This window comes from Octopus sinensis, linkage group LG18 (assembly GCF_006345805.1).
Source record: "Octopus sinensis linkage group LG18, ASM634580v1, whole genome shotgun sequence".
NCBI classification, from domain to species: Eukaryota; Metazoa; Mollusca; class Cephalopoda; order Octopoda; family Octopodidae; genus Octopus; species Octopus sinensis.
The window spans coordinates 55,294,256-55,320,739 of record NC_043014.1 but is presented as its reverse complement, the minus strand read 5'-3'; the positions used below and the strand labels follow the sequence as shown (position 1 = coordinate 55,320,739).

The window sequence follows — 26,484 nt, the reverse complement described above, 5'->3', positions numbered from 1 at the left end:
CACGACAAACCAAGAACTTGGAGAGTAATTTTCAGCAACAAACTACTGAGATGACAACAATAAAAAAAAAGAAGACTGTTAAAAAGGAACCAACCTGAAGGTCTTGGGGGTTGATATTAAGACTAGACTGGACAAAATATAGGGAATTCTCTTGATCAACATAGCGAGCCCAAAAATGTCCACATTCCAGAACCTAAAAAATTGGAGCAAACATTTTTATAGCAAGGAAAATAAAAATATTGTTTTGATCCTTCTAGAATCTAAATATTGAAAGACAAAAACAATAAACATTAATTAGAAAATTACTATTCTTAAATCTCACAATGTAAGATATTAAGCAACAGTATTTTGTAGTAAAGATTCCCTTGTTTGAAAATATAAGGACACAGATCGTGTCATATAGCCCAGCTGGGGACATTGTCTCCTGGGGCTAAATTACAGCAACATTTGTCCTAAACCAGGACTGCCATGTTATGTTGGCAAACAATCTTTACTACAAAGTACTGTTGCTGAAAATCTCCCGTTGTGAGATTTAAAAATAGTAATTTTCTAATTTATAGATCAGTGACTAATTATCACTTTGAAAACTATACATTTCAAACAGGAATTTGGCAGCGCCACCTCTAGCCAAACAGTTATTCTGTGCTGATGAAGGGAAATAACCCGGAAATCGCGATACACAGATATTGTTTTGAGCTGAGTGGGGGTGCTAGATTCCCTTGTTCGAAAATATAAGGACACAGATCGTATCATATAGCCCAGCTGGGGATGATGTCTCCTGGGGCTAAATTACAGCAACATTCGTCCTAAACCAGGACTGCCATGTTATGTTGGCAAACAATCTTTACTACAATAACATTAATATTCAGAAAAGAAAAATCTGCTTCAACCAATTCCCCCTGACCCATACAATCGATGGAAAGTGGACGTTAAACCAATGTCTTTGTTACCTCCACCTTAGCAAAGGCGAAAGTATTGTTTTCAGTTGTGGTTGATTGTTTGTTTGTCCCTTAGACAAGATATCTCAAGAACCACTGGATGGATTCAAATAAAACTTTCAGGGATGTTTGGCCTCATGATTGGCACAAACTGGTTAGATTTTAGGATCGATCCGGTAACGGAAAAGGATTCTGCATTATTTGTTATATTTACTTTACATGATTAGAATCTTACATTGACATTCGAGTCTTTCCCAATTATCTCCCTTTAGGCTGTAACTGTTTTCAATGATATTTCGTTTTTGGATTTGGTTTGCAAGATTCTTTATATGAGTTTGTGTGTTGAAGCATATTCTGTTGTGTCTGGGGAGAGTTATTTTCTTTTTAGGAAATAAAAGTAAGAAATGAGTGGAAATTTTACCGGTGAGTGTGTTAAATCATAAGGCACAAAAAGAAAATGACTTTCCCCAGACACAACGGAATATTTTCAAGGATGAATTTGTTAATTTAGGATTGTATTTGATGAGGATAAGCTATTTATTACTGTTTCTAAATTTTCTACAGCCACCTTCACATTCCATGACTACCACCATTGGAATCGATCGGGTACCGGACAAGGATTCAGGATTATCTTTCCTGTTTTTGGAGTGGCTGCGTGGTAAGTAGCTTGTTTACCAACCACATGGTTCCAGGTTCAGTCCCACTGCGTGGCACCTTGGGCAAGTGTCTTCTACTATAGCCTCGGACCAACCAAAGCCTTGTGAGTGGATTTGGTAGACGGAAACTGAAAGAAGCCTGTCATATATATATGTATGTATATATGCACGTGTGTGTGTATATGTTTGTATGTCTGTGTGTTTGTCCCCCCACCATCGCTCGACAACTGATGCTGGTGTGTTTACGTCACCAGAACTTAGTGGTTCGGCAAAAGAGACCGATAGAATAAGTACTAGGCTTATAAAGAATAAGTCCTAGGGTCAATCTGCTCGACTAAAGGCGGTGCTCCAGCATGGCCACAGTCAGATGACTGAAACAAGTAAAAGAGTAATCTCTGATATCCTCATTTTAAAAATCATCTCCGGCTAATCGTTGAAAGGACATTGATGTTGCCTTGGCAGAGGTTTGTGCTCTCTGAGCGTTCTTGTTATTAATGTTATTGTCTTAACAACAGTCCACAACTTTGGCACAAGGGTACAAATACGGACAGGGGTGGGCTTAGGGATACAGCTATTTGTTTCTCAACCGTGTGCTTTTGGGTTCAATCCCACTGGACAGCCCAAACAACAACAACAACAACGAGGTATTCAGAAATATACTGAATACATGGTTGTGTGCTAAGAAGTTTGCTTCTCAACCACAGGGTTACGGGTTCAGTCCCACTGCATGCCACCTTAAGCAAGTGTTTTATAGCTTCAAGCCGGCCAAAGCCTTGTGAACGGATGGATTTCGTAGACAGAAACCGAAAGAAGCTCGTCGTGTGTGTGTGTCTTTGTTTGTTCCCCCACCCATCACTACTCGGCAACCAGTGTTGGTGTGTTTACGTCCCTTTAACTTGCAGGTTCATCAAAAGAGACTGATAGAATAAGAACCAGGCTTTAAAATAAAAATAATACCGGAGTCGATTCATTTGCCTAAAATCCTTCCAGGCACTGCCCCAGCATGGCCACAGTCTAATGACCGAAACATGCAAAAGATAAAAGCAACTTACTTCAGTAACAATAATTTCTATCACAGACATAGAATAGTTGGGTAAGTCCACCTGTTTCCCAACAGTCGCAGAGGCTGCTGTTATTCTGTCAAGGAAAAAAAACATAAAACCCAATTAAACACTTGCTCACTAATTAAAAGAACTAATTAACTTCATCGTTAAAGACTAACTTTTACCTCATCTAAATATTTACATCTACATTATTGCACTAGTCATTTTGACCCAAAGTGTCCTGACTCCCCAATGTGCCTCTCTTCTATTCTTAGTACAGTAACACCTGCTCCTCATATATTTCTTTATTGCCCAATAGGGGCTACACACAGAGGGCACAAACAAGGACAAAGGGTTTAAGTCGATTACATCAACCCCAGTGCGAAACTGGTACTTTATTTATCGATCCCGAAAGGATGAAAGGCAAAGTCAACCTCGGCGGAATTTGTAGGTGGGGCCCAGTTAGAATTTTCTTCTGGTCGAGTAACCCATCCTGCTCAAAAAGTCCCTGAGTAAGGGTTGTTTAATGATGTTGAACGAAACACCCATGTTTCCAGAGGTGAATTATCCAAACTTCCAAGAATCCCTCTCAACACATGGCTATGATGCTCCTCCACTACTTCTGCTCATGATCAGAGATACACATTTTTTGTGTGTGTGTGTGGTGGGGGTCCCTATTGTGAAACTTTTTACATGGAAGCTAGCTAAACCTGTAAAATTATGTGCTGAAGTAGTCACAATAAGCATGAATTTTAAAGAAACTTTTTAAAATTACTACTGACCTGTTTGTTCGCAACGTTTGCAATTTTCCAGCAATGTTACTTTGAACTTGGGAGACCTGCTTCATCAGTTTTGTTGCCGTCTCTCGAGAGTATTGCTCCAGTTCCAGTGTTCGATAGGATGTCTTCCTAGAAGCAAATTCATAGAAACAAAATATTCAAATAAGACAGAATTGACATTTAATTCTTATGTGAACAGGTGATGGAACTGACAAGACATCAGAAGACAAGAGAAAGAAACGCTGGAAGACACTAATGCATTCATTACTTAAGTAAGAAGGAAATCCATACAGTCAATGTACCATTAACTGGTGGCATGCAATATGCACCATTCATGTGTGGGTGGTTGCCAATGCCGCCTGACTGGCTCCCCGTGCTGGTGGCACGTAAAAAACAACATCCGAACGTAGTCGATGCCAGCTCCCCCCCTGCCCCGACTAGCTCCTGTGCCAGTAGCATGTAAAAAGCACGATCCAAACGTGGCCAATGCCATTGCCACCTGACTGGTTCCCGTGCCAGTGGTACGTAAAAGGTACCCACTACACTCACGGAGTGGTTGGCATTAGAAAAGGCATCCAGCTGTAGAAACCTTGCCAGTCCTCAGTCAGACCGTCCAGTCCATGCCAGCATAGAAAACAGATATGGTAAGAGATATGGTCTTGAAGGGTCTAAAAGAGAGAGAGAGAGAAAAAAGAAAGAAACAGCAAAAGACAACTTACTTCATCTTCAGAGCCAAATAAACAGCAGGGTTCACAACCCCAGTGTTGCCCATACCAATGACATTGTTCAATGCACGGTTCATGCCGTAATGGCGAGCAAATTCAATGAAGATCCTACAAAATCAAAACCAAAAACAATAATAAACAACTAAATATATAAATACAAATAAATAAGATAATCACTAAGTTATGCTAAATTTTGTGGAAAAGTGCAAAAGATCAATACTTACTTGGATTCTTCCATGTGTATAGCAAGAATGTTTCCACACGGATAAAATAACTGTTCAATTTGAGATTTGTACAAGGAACCTTGATTGGATGGCAGACCATTTATCTGATGAGACAAAAATAAGGACAGGGTTTGTAGCTTCACTGAGATTTCATCATCATCCCCATCATTTAATATCCACTTTTTCATAGTTAAGTTAAGTTAAATTAAGTTAAGTTAATTTTTTGGCTCAAAAAGCAAAAAGCAAGGCCATGTAGGAGGACATGGAGTTATGTACAGGGTGGTGTTCATGCAAAGAGTTCAGGCCATTTCTGATCAAGAGAGGCTTTGAACCGAGCAGTCGTCGGCATCTTCACCATCTCGTTCGGCAGCTTATTCCACGGATCCGCAACCCGGACAGAGAAAGCCCCTCTCCTTCGATTGAGATGGAAATACTTGCATGAATGAGTCAGAAGGATTTTGTTGAGGCAAAATATGCCCTACCTGTCACCAATCCTCACCTGTTTTGAAGCAAAGGGACATTTCCCCCACAACCAGATATATTTCAAAATCAAAATCAAAATCGTAATCTATCAACATCAGTGGAATTTGTAGCTGTGATACCAGTGCTGGTGGCACGTAAGGGAACCATCCGAACGTGGCCGTAGCCAGCGCCGCCCTGACTGGCTTCCGTGACGGTGCACGTAAAAAGCACCATCTGAATGTGGCCGTTGCCAGCTTCATCTGGTCGCTGTGCCAGTGGCACGTAAAAAGCACCATCTGAATGTGGCCGTTGCCAGCTTCATCTGGTCGCTGTGCCAGTGGCACGTAAAAAGCACCATCCGATCGTGGCCGTTTACCAGCTTCGTCTGGCACGTAAAAAGCACCCACTACATTCACGGAGTGGTTGGCGTTAGGAAGAGCATCCAGCTGTAGAAACACTGCCAGATCAGACTGGGTCTGGTGCAGCCTTCTGGCTTCCCAGACCCCAGTTGCACCGTCCAACCCATGCCAGCATGGAAAGCGGACGCTAAACGATGATGATGATGATGATGTAAAGTGAGAAATGGACAATGCTTTGTGTATAACAGTGATGGTTGTTTGAAACACTCGTGTGATGCCAAGAAAGGAGATAGACACATATGAACCTGATTGACATGAAAGAACCATGAATGAAGACTGCGTGAGTTCAATTGGAATCAACAGACTTGTGTACACTCAGACATGGGTTAACTGTTCCCTGTTGCAACATTCTCAGAACCACTTTCTCTTCATAGACAAAATGTGTGAAAACACATTGGGTTATGAATGATATCTGTTTCTTTATTACCCACAAGGGGCTACACACAGAGGGGACAAACAAGGACAGACAAACGGATTAATTCGATAACATCGACACCAGTGCGTAACTGGTACTTAATTTATCGACCCTGAAAGGATGAAAGGCAAAGTCGACCTCGGCGGAATTTGAACTCAGAACGTAGCGGCAGACAAAATACCTATTTCTTTACTACCCACAAGGGGCTAAACACAGAGAGGACAAACAAGGACAGACAAACGAATTAAGTCGATTACATCGACCCCAGTGCGTAACTGGTACTTAATTTATCGACCCCGAAAAGATGAAAGGCAAAGTCGACCTCGGCGGAATTTGAACTCAGAACTTAATGGCAGATGAAATACAGCTACGCATTTTGCCTGGCGTGCTAACGTTTCTGCCAGCTCGCCCGCCTTAATGAATGATATCACTGGATTGTAGGATGCATGTATTTCTGCGTTGTTGCGTGTCATCAGCTACAAACACTGATTCTGACCTTCACAGCTCAGTAAGGATGATAGTTCTTAAATATAGGAACAGCGGCCATTGCCAGCACCGCCCCGACTGGCCTCCGTGCCGGTGGCACATAAAAAGCACCATCCATTCGTGGCCGTTTGCCAGCTCCATCTGGCACCTGTGCGGGTGGCACGTAAAAAGTACCCACAACACTCACGGAGTGGTTGGCGTTAGGAAGAGCATCCAGCTGTAGAAACACTGCCAGATCAGACTGAGCCTGATGCAGCCTTCTGGCTTCACAGACCCCATTTGAACCATCCAACCCATGCTAGCATGGAAAGCGGACGCTAAATGATGATGATGATGATGATGATGATGTTGTTGTGCATAAACCACACAAAAACATATCCAGCCCTGGGGGAAATATTACATTGCTGGGAAACAAATGGGGATTGGCAGATTGGAAGGACGTCCAGCTGTAGAATATGTGCCTCAACAAATTCTGTCTGACCCCTACAAGCATGAACACACAAAAAAAAAAAGGGATACAAGAAAAGAAGAAATTATCAAAACTTGCAACTGACCATAACGGTATTGAAGGGGTCCTTGCCCGACATGGTCTTCATCACTTGTTCTTCGTCTATTTTATCACGAGTGAAATAATTTGGATAAAAGGCACCACAGATGATCAGCTATGGAAGAGAGAGAGAGAGTGGGAGAGTGAGGATATTAAAGAGAAGGTAAGAGAGAGAGAGTGAGGATATTAAAGAGAAGGTAAGAGAGAGAGAGGGAGGATATTAAAGAGAAGGTAAGAGAAGTTATTAAAGAGAAGGAAAGAGAGAGAGAGAGAGAGAGAAGATATTAAAGAGAAGGAGAGAGAGAAAGAAGATATTAAAGAGAAAGAAAGAGAAAGGGAGAGAGAGATAAGATATTAAAGAGAAGGAAAGAGAAAGGGAGAGAGAGAGAAGATATTAAAGAGAAAGAGAGAGAGAGAGAGAGAGAGAGATAAGATATTAAAGAGAAGGAGAGAGAGAGAGTGAGAGAGAGAGGGAGAGAGAGAGAGGGAGAGAGCGTGAGGATATTAAAGAGAAGGTAAGAGAAGATATTAAAGAGAAGGAAAGAGAAAGAGAGAAAATATTAGAGAAGGAAAGAAAAAGGGAGAGAGAAAAGATATCAAAGAGAAAGGGGGAGAGAGAAAAGATATTGAAGAGAAAGAAAGAGATTGAAGAATGGTTATTTGTGAAATACTAAATTAAAAGGCAAAAACCTAATAACAGTTAAGTTATGCTCCATACATGCTTAGCCCTGGAGCCAGACAAGAGAGCCCCCTACAGGGTCAAGCAGCATTCATGAAACAGCAGCCAAATCTCCTTCAAATCACATTTTACTGTTTTGAATAAGAATAAACACATTTGATAATGTAGTCCTAGATAGACAGAAGTAGTTACAAATTGATCAGAGGTCAACTCAGTCACAACTGACCTAGGGTTAAACAACAACAGAAATAAAAAACCTGCCTCAAATCTACAGGAAGGGATTAAGTCAATTACACAGACCCCAGTATGCAACTGGTACTTAATTTATTGACCCTGAAAGGATGAAAGGCAAAGTCAACCTCAGCAGAATTTGAACAACACAAATGAGTTTCTAGGGGGGCGGGGTCAACCTTTTCATTGATCCCTCTTTCCTTGCCGTCCTTTCATGAAAGGTCTTTGTAAGCATGTCTCAGAGATGTGCTGCTTATTATGACCCCAAAAACCCGCCTGCTTTCAATTTCTCTATTTCTTAAATGTCCTTTAATGTTTCGTGGAGCAGCTGGAAACCCTTGCCAGGCAGAAATATCCAATTATGGTGAAGAAGCTTTTGATTTACAAGTTGTGGTTTCAAATCCAATCTGACTATGAAGAGACCAGGGGCCATTGTCTTCTTCCATAACCTTGAGTTGACCAAAACTTTGTAAATGGAATTTGACAAAGGAACACTGCACAGAATGGTCCTCTCCCTTCGGGGAAAAGATCACTCCCTTTATTCCATGGTAGACTTAACCCATCACCACCACCAGGTCTTTATGTTTTTTTTTCTGTGAAGTCCACCACTGCAAGTGTGGCTTAGTGGTTAGGGTGTCTGGCTCATGATTGTAACTTTGTGAGTTCAATTCCCAGCTCTGCATTACGTCCTTGAGCCAGACACTTTATTTCATGTCTCTCCAGTTCACTCAGCTGGCAACAATGAATAGTACCTGTAATTCAAAAGGAGCCAGCCTTGTCACATTCTATGCAACAGTGAATCTCTCCTACCCCTGAGAACTACATTAAGGGTACGCGTGTCTGTGGTGTACTCAGCCACTGGCACCTTAATCTCATGAGCAGACAGTTCCATTGATCAGATCAACTGGAACCTTTGTCATCATAACCAGCAGAGTACCCGCCACTACTGCAAGTACTTGAGTCATGTCAACAGTCTGCAGTGAACTTCTTTCCTTCCAAAAACCTCAGGGTTTCCGGAAAGGTTATGGCTAACACTCTTCTTACTCTCACTGACTTAAGTAAAAATAAAGAAATATTCTTTTTCTAGTAAAAAAAAAAATGAGTCTAAGCAGGATAAAAAAAAATAAATATGAAACCTTGAACAAAAGTTTCTCTTCCGGATGGTTGAGGTCTTTCTTCGATTCTGGCGACTTGCTTGGAATACGAAGATTGAACTGTGTCAGTCGGAACTCTAACTCCCGGATAAGTTCAGCAAGCTAAAATGAAACAAGGACATTTTATTGTTCGTGTGTAATGAAATTTAATACATAATACTCACTCTCATGTTTGTAGAATAACCAGCTGGTGCCATGCCATCAAAAATGATAGCTAATTGTAGTATTTCATATGTAAATAAGGTACAAAATGAAATACAGAATAATCACAGGTACAAACATTCACATACTTCCCTCTTACATGAACACACATACACACATATACTCAGAGTTGAAATGCTATTTGATTTTTCTTTTCAGCAAAGTTTAGTTAGACCCAGGAAAACCTGGGATGAGGTGGTGAAGCACGACCTTCAAACATTGGGGCATACCAAGGCAATGACTAGTGACTGAGACCTTTGGAGATATGCTTTGGAGAAGACCCGACAAGCCAAGTGAGACCATAGCCCATGGCCTATGCCAGTGGTTGTAACTGACCCACTTATGAGTACCCCTCATTCACTGAACATTGAACTTTGCTTGCAAAGACCTATTGAGGCAAGTGTAAACAAATCAAAATAGCTGACATGGCCGATGACAGTACCGCCTGATTGGCACTTGTGCCAGTGGAATGTTAAAAGCACATCCGAGCATGATCGTTACCAGGGTCACGGATTGGCTCCCATGCCAGTGACACATGAAAAGCACCGTTCAAGCGTGATTGTTGCCAGTGTCACCAGACTGGCCCTCGTGCCGGTAGCATGTAAAAGCACCCACTATACCCTCGGAGTGGTTGGTGTTAGGAAGGGCATCCAGCCGTAGAAACTTTGCCAGATCAAGATTGGAGTCTGGTGCAGCCTCTGGCTCACCAGTCCTCAGTCAAGCCATCCGACCCATGCCAGCAAGGAAAGCGGACATTAAACAATAACGATGATGATCAACCCCAGGACTTATTTTTTTAAGTCTGCTACTATTCCATCGATCTTTTCCAAATTCTTTATTTTCTAAATTTATTGAAACACAACATAAATGTTGGTGGTGCATATTGATTATTGATTATTGATTATTGATTATTGATTATTGATGAAGTGAAAAATCCTTACCTCATGTATTCTTTTGATTTGCACAAAGTTTGCTTTTCCCCATTCCACTTCTGACTGGCCACGTCTTTTGAAAATACCATGGGCCCAATTCCTTTCCCAGACCTGATGAAACAGAAACAGAAAACATTGTTTCTTCTTTCAAGGAATTGAGAAAAAAAAAACTGAACTTGAGAAAAAAGATGCAATAAAAAAGAAAGAAAAAACGAAGACAACGAAAGTCACAACCATTTGTTGTTTTGAAGCTTAGTTATCATTCAGCTAGTTTTAGGAACATAAATTGTGACTAAGGTTTTGGTGGAAGGTTTTTAATTCAAAACTTATGAAAACAAGACATTTGTACTCAGAGCCAGATGCAGTTTTGGCTGGGTTAGTATCAAAAGGGTTAATTTGCAGATTTTGTTTCACATAGTTGTTTGACTTGTTAGAAATAGCAGCCAAATCTTGTGCAAATTGAAGACACATTTGACTGACTGTCTTTAACCCTTTTGTTACCGTATTCTGTTGAGATCCTCTGTGTTTCATTCAATTACTTTAAATATAACAAAGAATTTAGTAAAATAACTTGGTTATCATTAAGCTAATCTTAGGAACATAAATGTGACTAAGGTTTGTTGAAGATTTTAAAATTCAGACCTTATGAAAACAAGACATTTTACTACAAAGGCCAGAGCCAGTTTCAGCCCTGGGTATCAAATGGTTAATTTGCCAGATTTTGTTCACATAGTGTTTGACTTGTTAGAAATAGCAGCCAAATCTTGTGCAAATTGAAGACACATTTGACTGACTGTCTTTAACACCCTTTTGTTACCATATTTCTGTTGAGATGCTCTGTGTTTCATTCATTACTTTAAATATAACAAAGAATTTAGTAAAATAACTTGGTTATCATTAAGCTAGTGTTAGGAACATAATTGTGACTAAGGTTGGTGGAAGATTTTAATTCAGACTTATGAAAACAAGACATTTGTACTAAAGAGCCAGAGCCAGTTTCAGCCAGGCTGGTATCAAAAGGGTTAATTTGCAGATTTTGTTTCACATAGTTGTTTGACTTGTTAGAAATAGCAGCCAAATCTTGTGCAAATTGAAGACACATTTGACGACTGTCTTTAACCCTTGTGTTACCATATTTCTGTTGAGATGCTCTGTGTTTCATTCAATTACTTTAAATATAACAAAGAATTTAGTAAAATAACTTGGTTATCATTAAGCTAGTGTTAGGAACATAATTGTGACTAAGGTTTGGTGGAAGATTTTAATTCAGAAATATGAAAACAAGACATTGTACTAAAGAGCCAGAGCCAGTTTCAGCCAGGCTGGTATCAAAAGGGTTAATTTGCAGATTTTGTTTCACATAGTTGTTTGACTTGTTAGAAATAGCAGCCAAATCTTGTGCAAATTGAAGACACATTTGACTGACTGTCTTTAACCCTTTTGTTACCGTATTTCTGTTGAGATGCTCTGTGTTTCATTCAATTACTTTAAATATAACAAAGAATTTAGTAAAATAACTTGGTTATCATTAAGCTAGTGTTAGGAACATAAATTGTGACTAAGGTTTGGTGGAAGATTTTAATTCAGAACTTATGAAAACAAGACATTTGTACTAAAGAGCCAGAGCCAGTTTCAGCCAGGCTGGTATCAAAAGGGTTAATTTGCAGATTTTGTTTCACATAGTTGTTTGACTTGTTAGAAATAGCAGCCAAATCTTGTGCAAATTGAAGACACATTTGACTGACTGTCTTTAACCCTTTTGTTACCATATTTCTGTTGAGATGCTCTGTGTTTCATTCAATTGATTTTAAATAGAACAAAGAATTTAGTAAAATAACTTGGTTATCATTCAGCTAGTGTTAGGAACATAAATTGTGACTAAGGTTTGGTGGAAGATTTTAATTCAGAACTTATGTAAAAAAGACATTTGTACTCAGAGCCCGAACCGGTTTCAGCCGGGTTGGTAATGAAAGGGTTAAACCAATTGTATTAAAAGGGGATACTTTTTTTACTGTAGTCCTAGATGTAATATAGCTGAAAAACAAAAGACAATAAGGACACAGCTGGAAGAACTTTGATCAAAAATCTCTTGGGGTAAGGATGGCCTGGGGTTAAACAACAACAGTTTAGAAAATAAAGGGGTTAAGACAAACAAAAAAAAAAGGACTTACCTTGTAGATGTTTACAATGGCAATGCAATCACTGAACGAAGCATCTGCCCAGCTGAATTTACGCCTGGGGAGAATCAAAGAAGAAAATACATCAAAGACAAATTGGAAACAAAATGGTTGGCTTCTGTATTTAAGGACCCAAAAAATCATGGAGCAGTTTCATGATCACCATCCTAAGTTCCATGCCAATAATGGACTGGAACCGATGGGTCTGACAACTGCATCACCCTCTAATGTCTGAGCCATAATGCCATGATGGACCATGAAGTCTGGCATAGCATGGTAAATTCCATTGTCTCGACCACGGTCGAACAATGATGATGATTGGTACAGGTCCCATGGCTGGATGCCCTTCCCAACACCAACCACTCTACAGCGCATAACTGGGAGCTTTATTTCCTCTCGTGCCACAGACCCCAGCGAGGTCACCCTGCAACCTGCAAAACCAAGATTTCCTTTGACCGAGACGAGTTAGAGAGGGTGACAGCTTTATGCTAGGAATGAAGGCACAAGGCCCGAAAGTTTGTGAGAGGAGACTAGTCGATTACTCAATAATAATAATAATAATCTCTTACATAAGTAGCAGAAGGCCAAAGATTTAGAGAGATGAGGGGACGGGGTTGAAGTCAATATCAACCCACCCACCCCACCCACACACACCATTACTTTGATTGGTGTTTATTTCATCAACCATGGAAGAATGAAACAGCAAAAGTGGCTTTGGTGGATCCGAACACAAAACATAAAATTCAAATCCTGCTGAGGTCAACTTAATGAAACGAAATACTTACTGGTAAGATTCAAGATGCTTTTTGTACGGCCGAGATATCACACTTTTTAAGGACAAGGCTGCAGCTACAGAAGACGAAAGACAATGGGTTTTTAGAAATAACAAACAATAAAAAAAAAAATAAGAGTTTAATTGATGTTAGACATTATAAACACTAATTGGAGATAACAAAACGATGACAGGCTGAATGAAGGGGCCACGTGTATGTTCTGAATATGATAGATAAATCTTATACACCTGCCAGAAATGATTGGGTTCCAGCTACACAGAACCATTTTGCTTAGGTTGAGGAAGATAGGAAATTTTTTAAAATGATCATAACAAATTCTTTGTTTCAGTCATTTGACTGCAGCCATGCTGGGGCACTGCTTTTAGTCAAGCAAATCAACCCCAGGACCTATTCTTCGTAAGCCCAGTACTTATTCTATCAGTCTCTTTTGCCGAACCGCTAAGTTACGAGGATGTAAACACACCAGCATCGGTTGTCAGGCAATGTTGGGGGACAAATACAGACATACAAACATATATATATGTATGAACGACGGGCTTCTTTCAGTTTCCGTCTACCAAAACCACTCACAAGGCTTTGGTCAGCCCGAGGCTATAGTAGAAGACACCTGCCCAAGGTGCAAAGGCGTCGTCCACCAGGAATGGTAGGGAATCACCAACAAAGAGTGGATGCAGCAGCACATGTCTCCATACCACTACTGTTACTACATGACTAAATGAAAGTATATTTCTGTTTACTGTATCAATCAGTATATCTCTCTTTACTCTTTACTCTTTTACTTGTTTCAGTCATTTGACTGTGGCCATGCTGGAGCACCACATTTAGTCAAGCAACTTGACCCCGGGACTTATTCTTTGTAAACCCAGTACTAATTCTATTGGTCTATTTTGCTGAACCGCTAAGTGATGGGGACATAAACACACCAGCATCGGTTGTCAAGTGATGTTGACAGGGGACAAACACAAACACACACACATACATATATATATATATAATATATATATACATATATACGACGGGCTTCTTTCAGTTTCCGTCTACCAAATCCACTCACAAGGATTTGGTCGGCCCAAGACTATAGTAGAAGACACTTGCCCAAGATGACTGAGTGTATGTCTGTCAATATACCAATCAACACACCTGTCTGGTTCCTCTCCAGTCCTCTGTCAGCTTCCAGGGTCTGCTTTCCTACGTGCACATTCACCTATCACCATCACCACTCATAGCCAAATATCAAAAATATTATTTTGCTTGTTTTTTTTTGGGGGGGGGGTCTGTCAATCATGGATTCTTAAATCTGCTAGGATCCAAGACAGTAGAATACGTCTAAATGTGGAGAGAAAGGTGCCATTTGAGACTTACCAAGAATTAAACATTCTTTGAGGAAACCAAAAACGTGACCCCAAACAAGCAGTTTTCCAATTCGTATGTCGGTTGGTAGGGAAGCGATAACTCGGCCCATGTAAGTCAGGTCAGCATCATACCGGTTCGGGACACCATTCAGCGTTAAAGCAAGAGCACCAATCTACAGTAAAAAAGAACACAAGACAATGAGACCCAAGCCACAGCATCATCAACTCACCATTTTTGGTGCTTAAAAGAACAAAAGGAAATCTTCTTCAAGAATAAATTCTTTCTTTATCCAATGCAGGACTTTGACTTGACTTGAGACAGCATTCACCCGGGGCGGGTTGAGCTGGCTTCATTCATCCTCAATGCTGCATCTCTCACAAACGCCAACCAAACCTGGCGATTTGAGGCTAACGGCCACGTGATCTCCAACCACTCCTTATTCCAGCGGCAAATGCCGTAAACATGGGTGCCTAGGTTGGGTTCCAGATCAGCCTTGACCGTCATCAGCCAGGTTTTTCGTTGTCCACCACATCGCTTTCGCCAACCCTGAAGGGGAGCTGAGGCAATTGCTTCGTAGATGAATTCTCCTGGTTGACGGCGGAGGGCATGACCCAGCCAACGCAGACATCTCGTTAGGATGACTTGTCGGAGGGAGGTGATTCTGCACTCCTTATCTCAAGCAGCCTTCAAGAGTAAGTTCGTTTTTGACTGAGTGGGACTACAGCAGAAAAAGGGGTGGGCTTATGCTATGGAATGAAAGGTTTAAGTGTGAGGGAAGGGACCAGAACAGGGTCCTTGCTGTAGAGGAGTTACATGGCTACAATGAGTAAATTATCACAATTTTTGTTGCACAATTGGGAGCAGATCCCTGAGACATTTCTTCCACCTTCATTGTTAATAGGTAAAAAGAAAAACAAATCTTTGATGTAAGACCCAGTTACTACTCTTTTACTATAACAAAACATTATTTATATCAATTAATGTGACCCCAGGATAACAATGGAACTTTGCTTTATCCTTAGGGAGTTGATAAATTTCAAAGATTCGAGCGAAGTCATTGCCAGTACTGCCTGACTGGCCCCAGTGCCGTGACACATAAAAGGGCACCATTTGAGCATGATTGTTACCAACGTCGCCTTACTGGCACCTGTGCCGGTGGCATATGTAAAAAGATTCGAGCGAGGTCGTTGCCAGTACCGCCAGACTGGCACTCGTGCCGGTGGCACTTTAAAACCACCCACTACACTCTCGGAGTGGTTGGCATTAGGAAGGGCATCCAGCTGTAGAAACTCTGCCAGATCAAGATTGGAGCCTGGTGCAGCCATCTGGTTCGCCAGCCCTCAGTCAAACCATCCGACCCATGCTAGCATGGAAAGCGGACATTAAACGATGATGATGATGATGAGAAAACAAAGTCTTACCTCTTTTAACTCTAGGATGGTCCTTTCAATATCATCGAGGTTTGGGGGAGCAAGTGCAAGGGCTAGAATGGCCTTAGGCTCACCCAAGTCGAGGATTTTAGTTCGTAACACCAACAAGTCAAGAGGACATCTCTGGAAAAGAAATTATGTCAGTAAAATTAGACAAGACAGATTGGGGGGGAGGGGGGAAGTTTATATGCAATGACTGCAAGATGAAGGGGTTGCATTGGTACCTTACTAAGAACAGGGTCAGGAGTTTGAATCTTGTTACAGCTGCTCTGTTAAGTTGTGATATGCCTTTAAGCATGTCATACAGCTTTCTTAGACCCAGTCTACCTGACTGACAAAAGGCTACTACTTCTATTTTAGAGATGAGAAGTTAACAGCAGGAATGGTATCAAGCTGTGAAAAATAAATGCCCCTCCCCAACAACTCCACTCAAACAAAACTTCTCCCCCAACTTCACTCAAACAAAACTCCCATTTAAGCAAAAACTCCTCCCTAACTTCACTCAAACAAAACTCCTCCCATTTAAGCTAAAACTCCTCCCCAACTTCACTCAAACAAAACTCTTCCCATTTAAGCTAAAACTCCTCCCCAACTTCACTCAAACAAAACTCCTCCCCAACTCACTCAAACAAAACTCCTCCCCAACTTCACTCAAACAAAACTCCTCCCCAACTTCACTCAAACAAAACTCCTCCCATTTAAGCTAAAACTCCTCCCCAACTTCACTCAAACAAAACTCCTCCCATTTAAGCTAAAACTCCTCCCCAACTTCACTCAAATAAAACTCTTCCCATTTAAGCTAAAACTCCTCCCCCAAAAACTCCACTCAAACAAAACTCTTCCCATTTAAGCTAAAACTCCTCCCTTTCAAGCTAAAACTCCAAACAAACAACATAATTATATTAACTCCTTAACAATGAAATTTGCTCTTGCACCCCCCCCCCACACACACACACCATCAATCAATTTAAGACTTGGTGACTTACTTGCATTTCTGGTGTGTTGTAATCTGGAATATGGTTGTGCCAAAACGACCGTGTGATGAGACGATACACACGACCATTGGACACACGACCTGCCCGGCCTATAGAAAACAAAAGAGACAAATTTTGACTAGGGGTTTTTTTTAATAAAAAGAATTTAAAAGAGGAGGAGAAGGGTGTGGCATTTGTGCCAGTTGAGAGATTAAAGGTAGAGAGGGGACAGATATAGGTGTTTTGGTGTAGAGTAGATACCTGGATACTCCAGTCGGAAAAGAAAGGAGTTAGAGAGTAGGATAAGGAGAGATGCTGAGCCTTACAAAGGAGATGACAAAGCACTGAGATATCTGGGGTCTTGCTAAACTCAAGCATACAGTCATCATTGTCATTGTTTAACGTCTGCTTTCCATGCTGACATGGGTTGGACGGTTTGACAGGAGCCGGCCAAACAGAAGACTGCAACAGACTCCTATGTCTATTTTGTCACAGTTTTTATGGTTGGATGCCCTTCCTAACACTAACAACCCTGCAGAGTGGACTGAGTGCTTTTAATGTGGCATAAGCACAGGTGGGGTCAGTTTTGGTATGGTTTTTACAGTTGGGTGCCCTACCAAACGCCAACCACATTCATCATTCATCATCATCATCATCATCGTTTAACATCCACTTTCCATGCCGGCATGGGTTGGACAGTTTGACTGATGTCTGGCGAACCAGACTCCAATCTGACCTGGCAGAGTTTCTACAGCTGGATGCCCTTCCTAATGCCAACCACTCCGAGAGTGTAGTGGGTGCTTTTACATGCCACCGGCAATGGCCACGCTCAAATTGTGCTTTTTATGGGCCCCCTGCACAGGAGCCAGTCCAGTGGCACTGGCAAAGACCTCGCTCCAATGTTTTTTTCACGTGCCAAAATATAATAAATTAAAACTAATTTATTAGGCGCAGGAGTGGCTGTGTGGTAAGTAGCTTGCTAACTAACCACATGGTTCCAGGTTCAGTCTCACTGCGTGGCATCTTGGCAAGTGTCTTCTACTATAGCCTCGGGCCGACCAATGCCTTGTGAGTGGATTTGGTAGACGGAAACTGAAAGAAGCCTGTCGTATATATGTAAATATTTATATGTGTTTGTGTGTCTGTGTTTGTCCCCCTAGCATTGCTTGACAACCGATGCTGGTGTGTTTATGCCCCCGTCACTTAGCGGTTCGGCAAAAGAGACCGATAGAATAAGTACTGGGCTTACAAAGAATAAGTCCCGGGGTCGATTTGCTCGACTAAAAAAGGCGGTGCTCCAGCATGGCCACAGTCAAATGACTGAAACAAGTAAAAGAGTAAAAGAGTAAAGAGTAATCTAAAAATAAACTATGAAAAACCAGCATCATCATCATCATCAGCACTTGATTTTTTTTATGTTGTTTTTTTTCTTTTTAAAGTGGCATTAATTGGAGGTGGGTGGGGGACTCTTTTTTTTTGCACTAACTTCTTAAAAGAGTGAAAGAGACACTCAATTACCGTATGATGCAAGAAATATATATATATGGGTTGATGGTCAAAGCAGTGTTATGATATTCTAGCAAATGTTAGACAATAATTTCGACTACTTTACCTTTTCGTTGAATACAGTTGGCTTTTGATGCCCAATCCATTTGTAAACTGGTGAAATTTGTCTGAGTATCACACATCAAATTCTTGGTCAAACAGAAATCGATAACTGCAAAGATAAATACAACTATTATTAGTATTATTATTATTATTATTATTATTATTATCATCAATTATACAGGGTGAGTCAAATGTCAACACCAAGATTAAAACTAGTATTGTAAAAGGTTTTAGTGCGTGGCTTTTGGTCCACTCTGTATTTATCAAATGCATTACAAAGGAAAAAAAAAAAAACCCCATAAACAAGCAAAATAGCTGGTTGTAAAAAAATCTCAAGAAGAGATCAGAGAAGTAACTCTACTAACAAGTCAGGTCAATCACCACATCAAAGTGGCTCTTCCATGTCACTACGAGTTTAACCCCAGGCAGATCTTCCACCAGCTGGTTATCGGTGTGAGGCTGCTCCCTGTATATACAACATTTATTGCTAGCAGGGGTAGCAAACTCCTACCACCCTCTAGCACAGTGCTACTCAAAGTGGTGGTCGTTGGACCGGTGCCGGTCTATGAGCCATCAGCTGCCAGTACCCAGCGAGTTTCCAGAAAAGAAAGGAACATTATAAAACGCTTATGTAATATTGTATTATTTACTCTTTTACTTGTTTCAGTCATTTGACTGTGACCATGCTGGAGCACCGCCTTTAATCAAGCAAATCGACCCCCAGGACTTATTCTTTGTAAGCCTAGTACTTATTCTATCAGTCTCTTATGCCGAACCGCTAAGTTACGGGGACATAAACACACCAGCATCGGTTGTCAAATGATGTTGGGGGGGGACAAACACAGACACACAAACATATATATATATATATATATATATATACACACACACATTCATATTTACGATGGGCTTCTTTCAGTTTCCGTCTACCAAAACCACTCACAAGGCTTTGGTCGGCCCGATGCTATAGTAGAAGACACTTGCCCAAGCTGCCATGCAGTGGGACTGAACCCGGAACCATGTGGTTCGTAAGCAAGCTACTTACCACACAGCCACTCCTACACCTATTTGTTTAAAAAATAAATATAAGAGTAAAAAAATTATCAACTTTAATTATATTCATTATATATATTGCTTCCGGTATAAATTAATATTACTAAGAAATATTACCAGTCCCTGGTGCAGTGGAATTTTTTAAAAAACTGTCGGTATTCCACATCGGATAGAATCACTGGTCTAGCAGACAACAGGATCGCGCGACTGACTCCGTTTCGAGCTTGTTAGTTCATCCTCAGTCGCGAACACCTGGTTACCAGAGCGATGACCAGGGTCTGCTCCAGCCAGTGACCAGCTGGTGGAAGATCTGCCTGGGGTTAAACTAGTAGTAACATGGAACAACCACTTCGACGTGGCGATTGACTTAGATGAAAAGACTAGAATAAAACACAAGGGACATAACTGTTAAAGGCATCAGATTCTAAGGGAAACAACTCTTTATTTTTTTCGGTTTCTTCATTGAATCAAGCCCATGGACAAAATTGTCCACTTTAATGATGTGGAATCACAGAAGTATTGATAGGCTAAGCAAGTTTAGAACCTTAGTAACAATAGAAATAGAAGTAAACGCTGTGAGATTCATCCAGAATTGTCTCCTGGAAACTTTACCAAAAAACTTGTATTTGCCAGGCAAGAACTTGATTCCAGCTCATCTGTTGAAACGAAGGCAGGTTAGAAGACCAAAGTTCCTCCTGCCCTCAAGAGAATCCCTGGACTAGGGTTGCAAATGTACAAACCATGAAACCAAACCAGTTCTGTGACTATTAACAGAGAAATCCTCAGAGTAATGATTTACAATTTCCTACTTCTTCGAGTTAGGGTCTGGAATTACTTACCATATTTAATGTCAGGCACTGTGATGGAACTTTCAGCAATATTCGTAGACAGGATAACCTCATGAAAGAAAAGAAAACAAAGCAATTAGATTCTTTATATAAACAGGAGGAACATTCTGGAACTTAACGTCACAACCAATTTAGTTTTATTTTATTTTTTTTATTTTTTTATGGGGTTTTTGGAAATTTCCCAACTATTGGAACAAATGGTTAAGAGAAGTGGCTGTGTGCTAAGAAGCTTGTTTCCTGACCCCCATGGTTCTGGTTTCAATCCCTTTACATGGCACCTTGGGCAAAAGTCTTCTACTATAAGCCTCACGCTCACCAAAGCCATGTGGGTGGATTTGGTAGATGGAAAATAAAAGAAGTCCATCGCATGTGTGTGTGTGTGTGTGTGTGTGTCCTTGTCTTGACATCACCTGACAGTTGTAAATGAGCATCACCTTCATATAAGCGAGGTTGTTCATTACTGGTCACCTGTGAAAAAAATGTCTGGCCATGTGGGAAACATTAACTTGCTTGGAAACAGGCAAATGTTGGTGACAGCAAGGACATCCTGCCAAAGAGAATCCACATCAACGGATTGGATCCAAGCCATACAAGCATGGAAAAGCGGAAGTTAAATGGAGGGGGTGGGAGGAGGGTGGTGGTGGAGGAGGAAGAGGAGGAAGAAGAAGAAGAGGAGGAGGAAGAGTAGGAAGAAGAAGAGGAAGAAGAAGAAGAGGAAGAGGAGGAAGAGGAAGAAGAGGATGGGAGGAGGAGGAGGGGGAGGAGGGGGAGGAGGAGGAGGATGAGACTACTTACCTTACGATATCCAGGAGATGTTGGCTGAAACACTTTACTTTGTTCTTCGATCGTTACTGAAGAATGTAAGGGTATAACGACCAACCTGCATCAGAATCAGAAAAAAAAAAGCTTTGACTCAATATCAGAGATATGGAGGTTGACCAAAGAAAGGAACCATAAAACAGAGAGAAATCCTGGCAGTTCATTCATTCGTAATTTTTATTGTTTTAACTCTTTAGCATTTAAACTGGCCGTACCAGGCCAAAATATTCTGTTTTATGGTCAAGCCAGCCATATCTGGCCTTTCACACCTAACCTACAATGTCATTCTAAAAATAAACAGTCACATCATTGAAATCTCAAAACTATACAATAATGCATGATTAATTAAAAAACGATGTGAATAAATAAGGATTACTTCTAACAGATTAATCTGAATGCCAAAGGATTGAAGTGAGAGATGAATAAGAGACAACTTACCGTGTTGACCTGGCAGAGTTCTTAGCTTGTCATAGAGCTTGTCAATGTCAGCCAACCCTAAAAAACAAAAAGTTCCAACCAAACTTCTTATAAAACAGTCTTTTATTTTGCATCAAAATTTCTTAAAATGAAGAATTAAGGATAAAGGAAATTGCCTTTGGAACTTTATTTTTTCAAAGGCAATTTAACTAGGCTCAAGATTAATTTGATTATAGAAGCAGATGTGTAGATAAATGAGACAACACAAGTAATTTTATTGTCCCTAGGGAAAGGAAAGATAAAGGTTGAACATGGAGAGTTAAGGGCTGAATTTGTAACCCTTTCTCAGTAGTCTTGGCTATTGAAAAAGTTGCAAGATGCAATGAAAATTTTAGGAAAATATAAATAAGAAATAAGTGGAAATTTTACCAGTGAGTGTATTACATTATAAGGCACAAAAAGAAAATGACTCTTCCCAGATACAACAGATTATTATTTTTATTATTATTATTCAGGTTACTGCCTGGAATTGAACTGTTTGCAAATATCTATTTAATGTTTTTCCCAGTAACTTCCGTCACTGATTTCGAAAAACTGTCTGCAATAATAAAATAAAGCTTTGACTTAATATCAGCAATAATAAATCTCTGAACAAGATGTAAACAGTAACCGCTCGACAACATAAAGTATACTAGCCATCTCAAGACAGTTGAGATGGCTACAGTTGCAGACAGTTTTTCGAAATCAGTGACGGAATAGATATTTGCAAACAGGTCTCCCTTCACCGAAAACCGGTGATTGCCGTACGTTGACAAGAGGCAAATACCTTGAAACTGCAGTCCGTGCGTGTCACTTAGGTTTACGAGAGAGGGATGACCTCCCTTTGCAAATACCATAAGAGCACAGAAAATGTGCCTAAAGCCAGCTGGAGACGATGATCTCCTGGGGCTAAAAGCTACAGGAACACCCACCCTTAGTGGTTAGCCATATTGAGATGGCTAGTATACTTTACGTTGTCGAGCAGTTACTGTTTACATCTCGTTTAGAGATTTATTATTGCTATATATATATATATATATATGAAGGACAATGATCCTGAAACACGTGTCCCTAGATGCAGCTCCAGCGGCCAGGGGTGTTTGTCTCCCCTTCGTAAATGTATATAAGGACACAGGGAAAAATGTGTCAAAGCCATCAGGAGGCGTCGATGCTTCCTAGGGCTATACAGCGGTGGTGTACCTCCCTACTGTCACGTTCGTGTTAGATTGACAGTATACAACCATTCTATCGCCCCACCACCGTACATGTCTCTACAAGAGATTTAGAAATTTAGTATTTCTTATATATATATATATATATATATATATGAGAGAGAGAGAAAAGGGAAGCAAGAGAAAGAATTGGCTGCTGCTGCTGCCAATTCTTCATCACGTGAAGTATAGAGTTTGTGTCATGAGAGAAGGTGATGGTGAGGATTGTGGTTATGATGATGGTTTTGGGAGTGGCGCTGTGACTGTGGTGATGATGATGATGGTTTCAATGCTTACCTGGCAAGAAAACCAGGACACTTCCACAAATAGGCTGCTGTCCAGAATGAGGATCATTTCTAAAAAAAAAAAAAAAATTAAAATAGTTATTTAACCCTTTTGCATTTAATCCAGCCATATCAGGCCCAAATAGTCTATGTGTTCTAGGTTGAAACTGGCCAGATCCAGCCTCTCACACATACCCAACAATATCATTCTAGAAATATATATTCACCTCACCAAAACTTTGAAGATATGAGATAACAATGTGAATAAACAAGCATTTGACAGAGAAACCAGAACGCTAAAGGATTAAGGTATTCAACCAAAGACTGTGTGTGTGTGTGTGTGTGTGTGTGTGTGTAAATTGAGAAAAAGGAGGCAGTCAGAATTTTGGACAATTCTTTATTAGTGCTTTCGTTTGTTTAACTGAACTCTTTAAGACAAAAATTAAAATCAAAATGGTTTTAATTTGGTTTTAATTTTTGTCGTGAAGAGTTTGGTTAAACAAACGAAAGCGCTAATAAAGAATTATCCAAAATTCTGACTGCCTACTTCTCAATATACACCACTTCAAACACTCTATATATCATCATAATTTAACATTCGTTGTCCATGCTGGCATGGGTTGGACTATTTGATCAATGCTTGCACGCTGGAAGGCTGCACCAGATTCCAGTCTGATTTGGTATGGTTTTCTATGGCTGATGTCCTTCCTAACGCCAACCACTCTGAGAGTGTAATGGGTGCTTTTACATGCCACCAGCATGGGTGATGTTGATCCATTTCTGATGTGACATTACAATCAGTCACTCTGCACTTTTGAAAACTTGTAAAATATAAAAATTCCTTACTTAAAAAAGAAACAAAAACAGGTGCAAATTAGCAACAGGAATCTCATCAATCTATAAATTCCTGCTTCAAAGAACTCCCCATCTAATCTATTCTAGTACAGAAAAAGTAACAAATTAATGAACTTGATGGTAACCCTATTTCCCGGCATACAAGTGAACAGAGTATATAGTGTAAGCCTTCAAGCAACATCACCATCTTCCTAAATCCTGTTGCATTTCACATGGAATTTTTCATCTTCCAAAACCATTTTGGGATATAAGTCAACCTACCGTTTTTTGATTGTAAATCTTGGTCTGAAAATTCAACTTCATCATCATCATCATCATCGTTTAACGTCCGCTTTCCATGCTAGCATGGGTTGGATGGTTCAACTGGGGTCTGGGAAGCCAGGAGGCTGCACCAGGCTCCAGTCTTATCTGGCAGTGTTTCTACAGCTGGATGCCCTTCCTAACACCAACCACTCCGTAGTGGGTGCTTTTTACATGTCAGGGGAGGCTGGCAGCGGCCATGATCGGTTGGTGTTTTTTATGTGCCACCGGCACGGAGGCCAATCGGGGCAGCGCTGGCAACGGCCACGTTCAGATGATTCTCTTACATGCCACCGGCACTGGTATCACAACTAGTGCCAGTGGCATTTGTATATCGGAATATATGGTACTATTTTTATCAACCCCATGAAGATGAAAGGCAAAAGACAACATCAGGTGGATTTCAACACAAGAACACAAAGTACTGTAACTAAATTCCACGTGCATTTAGCCAATGTTTGGCAAAATTGCTTATCTGAAGCGAAGATTCCCGGAATCGGGTTTTGACTGTAACTTACCCTTGTTCCTTGGTTTCAAATGTGTCAAAGTGTTGAATTAAGTTGACAGCTAATTGCTGAGACTCAGTGGTAATGTGTGGGTTGTCGGGATCAAGTTGTGATATCTAAGAAAAATAAATAAACTTGTAACAACACTTGGATATTAATACAGTCACAAACTCATTAACAAAACATAACCATCATCATCATCTTCACATCATTTTTATCATTTTAGCATCAATCTGCCCCAAAGCAGCATAGAATTGGACAGGTTAGCAAATCAGAATACCTCCTTTTGTCTCATGTCTAGCACCAGACATTCTCAGATCTCCCCTCACACCTCCTTTCTTCAAGTTTCCTTTGATTTTCTTTAATTATGAATATCATTAGGAAGGGCATCCAGCTGAAGAAACTCTGCCAGATCAAGATTGGAGCCTGGTGGAGCCATCTGGTTTGCTAGTCCTCAGTCAAATCGTCCAACCCATGCTAGCATGGAAAGCGGATGTTAAACGATGATGATGATGATGATTGGATTTGCAGCACCCAACTCCAGCTTGTATCACCATCATCAACAAGCTCAAGAACAACAATGTTTACATTTCCCCTTGCCTGCTTCCATAGGGGGCCACCACCCTTCCTAATGTCAACCACTCTATATCATGTGTTGAGTGCTGTTTTTTTCAGGGCACCAGTGAAGTTGCCATGTAGCTTGCAAGACTGTGTGGGGCAACTTTATACTAACGGATGAGGGGTTAAAGTATAAAAGAAGGGAGCATAACGGGGCCTTTTGCTGTAGAGGAATTACACGACAACTCACATTATAGGAAAGAGAACAGGAGTAACCAGGGTTAGGGTTAACTAGGGTGGGGCTGGGTTGAAATGAATAATGTAGCACTGGATATATTAAAAAGACAGGAGAGTCAAAGCTGGATTGTTTTTCATCATAAGTCTGCTCAATCAGGCCCAACTTGGATATATATTTCTTTACTGCCCACAAGGGGCTAAACATAGAGGGGACAAACAAGGACAGACAAAGGGATTAAGTCGATTACATCGACCCCAGTGCGTAACTGGTACTTTATTTATCGACCCCGAAAGGATGAAAGGCAAAGTCGACCTCGGCGGAATTTGAACTCAGAACGTAACGGCAGACGAAATACGGCTACGCATTTCGCCCGGCATGCTAACGTTTCTGCCAGCTCGCCGCCCAACTTGGATATAAACAAAATCAACATCATCATCATCCTATATTCGGAGGAATTAAGAAACCAAAAACAGATTAAAAGATTGTCAAGCATTTTATGTCAAATGAAAAGATTGAAAAAGAGTACTTACAGTTCCCAATGGAACCAAATCCTCAACGTAGTATTCAGACACGCTAAAGAAACTGCCGTCAATTGTGATTATTGGGGCAGGGTCCAAGGTGTTGCGGACTGGAAGGGCAAAGTAATTGGCAAACATTTCTGAATCCAAAGTGGCAGACATCAGAATTACCTGCAATGAAAGGAGAAAAATTTGTGAGACTAAACTGCCCTCTTGAATAATAGACATACAGCGTGATCATTGCCAAGGTCGCTGACTGGCTCCCCCTTGCCGGTGACACCTAAAAAGCACCATTCGAGTGTGATTGCTGCCAGGGTCGCTGATTGGCTCCCATGCCGGTGACACCTAAAAAGCACCATTCGAGTGTGATTGCTACAAGCATTACCTTACTCACACATGAAAACCACATTCAAGCGTGGTTGTTACCAGTGCTGCCAGACTGGCTTCCATGCAGATGGCACATAAAAAACACCTTTTGAGCAAGGTCATTGCCAGTACCACCTGACTGGCCTTGTGCCTCGGTGACACATAAAAGCACCCACTACACTCAAAGAGTGGTTGGGGTTAGGAAGGGCATTCAGCTATAGAAACTTTGCCAGATCAGATTGGAG

The 26,484-nt window shown here is 40.8% G+C and overlaps 1 protein-coding gene across 2 annotated transcripts in view; it reads right to left on the bottom strand.

Moving 5' to 3' along the window:
- Window positions 1-26,484, bottom strand: part of LOC115221701 (ATP-dependent RNA helicase TDRD9) — a 64,867-nt gene that overhangs the window by 19,659 nt on the left and 18,724 nt on the right. For both annotated transcript variants that reach the window (XM_036511095.1, XM_029791905.2), the window contains 20 exons: window positions 25,886-26,044; window positions 24,572-24,675; window positions 22,912-22,970; window positions 21,388-21,442; window positions 20,924-21,011; window positions 20,120-20,177; window positions 18,232-18,336; window positions 16,632-16,729; window positions 15,637-15,768; window positions 14,225-14,387; window positions 12,854-12,917; window positions 12,063-12,126; window positions 9,901-10,002; window positions 8,741-8,860; window positions 6,702-6,809; window positions 4,366-4,469; window positions 4,136-4,249; window positions 3,420-3,545; window positions 2,647-2,731; window positions 95-193 (listed from right to left, as the gene is read on the bottom strand). In XM_036511095.1, coding sequence (XP_036366988.1) covers window positions 95-193; window positions 2,647-2,731; window positions 3,420-3,545; window positions 4,136-4,249; window positions 4,366-4,469; window positions 6,702-6,809; window positions 8,741-8,860; window positions 9,901-10,002; window positions 12,063-12,126; window positions 12,854-12,917; window positions 14,225-14,387; window positions 15,637-15,768; window positions 16,632-16,729; window positions 18,232-18,336; window positions 20,120-20,177; window positions 20,924-21,011; window positions 21,388-21,442; window positions 22,912-22,970; window positions 24,572-24,675; window positions 25,886-26,044 — 2,007 coding nt within the window. The remainder of the gene's footprint in view (window positions 1-94; window positions 194-2,646; window positions 2,732-3,419; window positions 3,546-4,135; window positions 4,250-4,365; window positions 4,470-6,701; window positions 6,810-8,740; window positions 8,861-9,900; window positions 10,003-12,062; window positions 12,127-12,853; window positions 12,918-14,224; window positions 14,388-15,636; window positions 15,769-16,631; window positions 16,730-18,231; window positions 18,337-20,119; window positions 20,178-20,923; window positions 21,012-21,387; window positions 21,443-22,911; window positions 22,971-24,571; window positions 24,676-25,885; window positions 26,045-26,484) is intronic.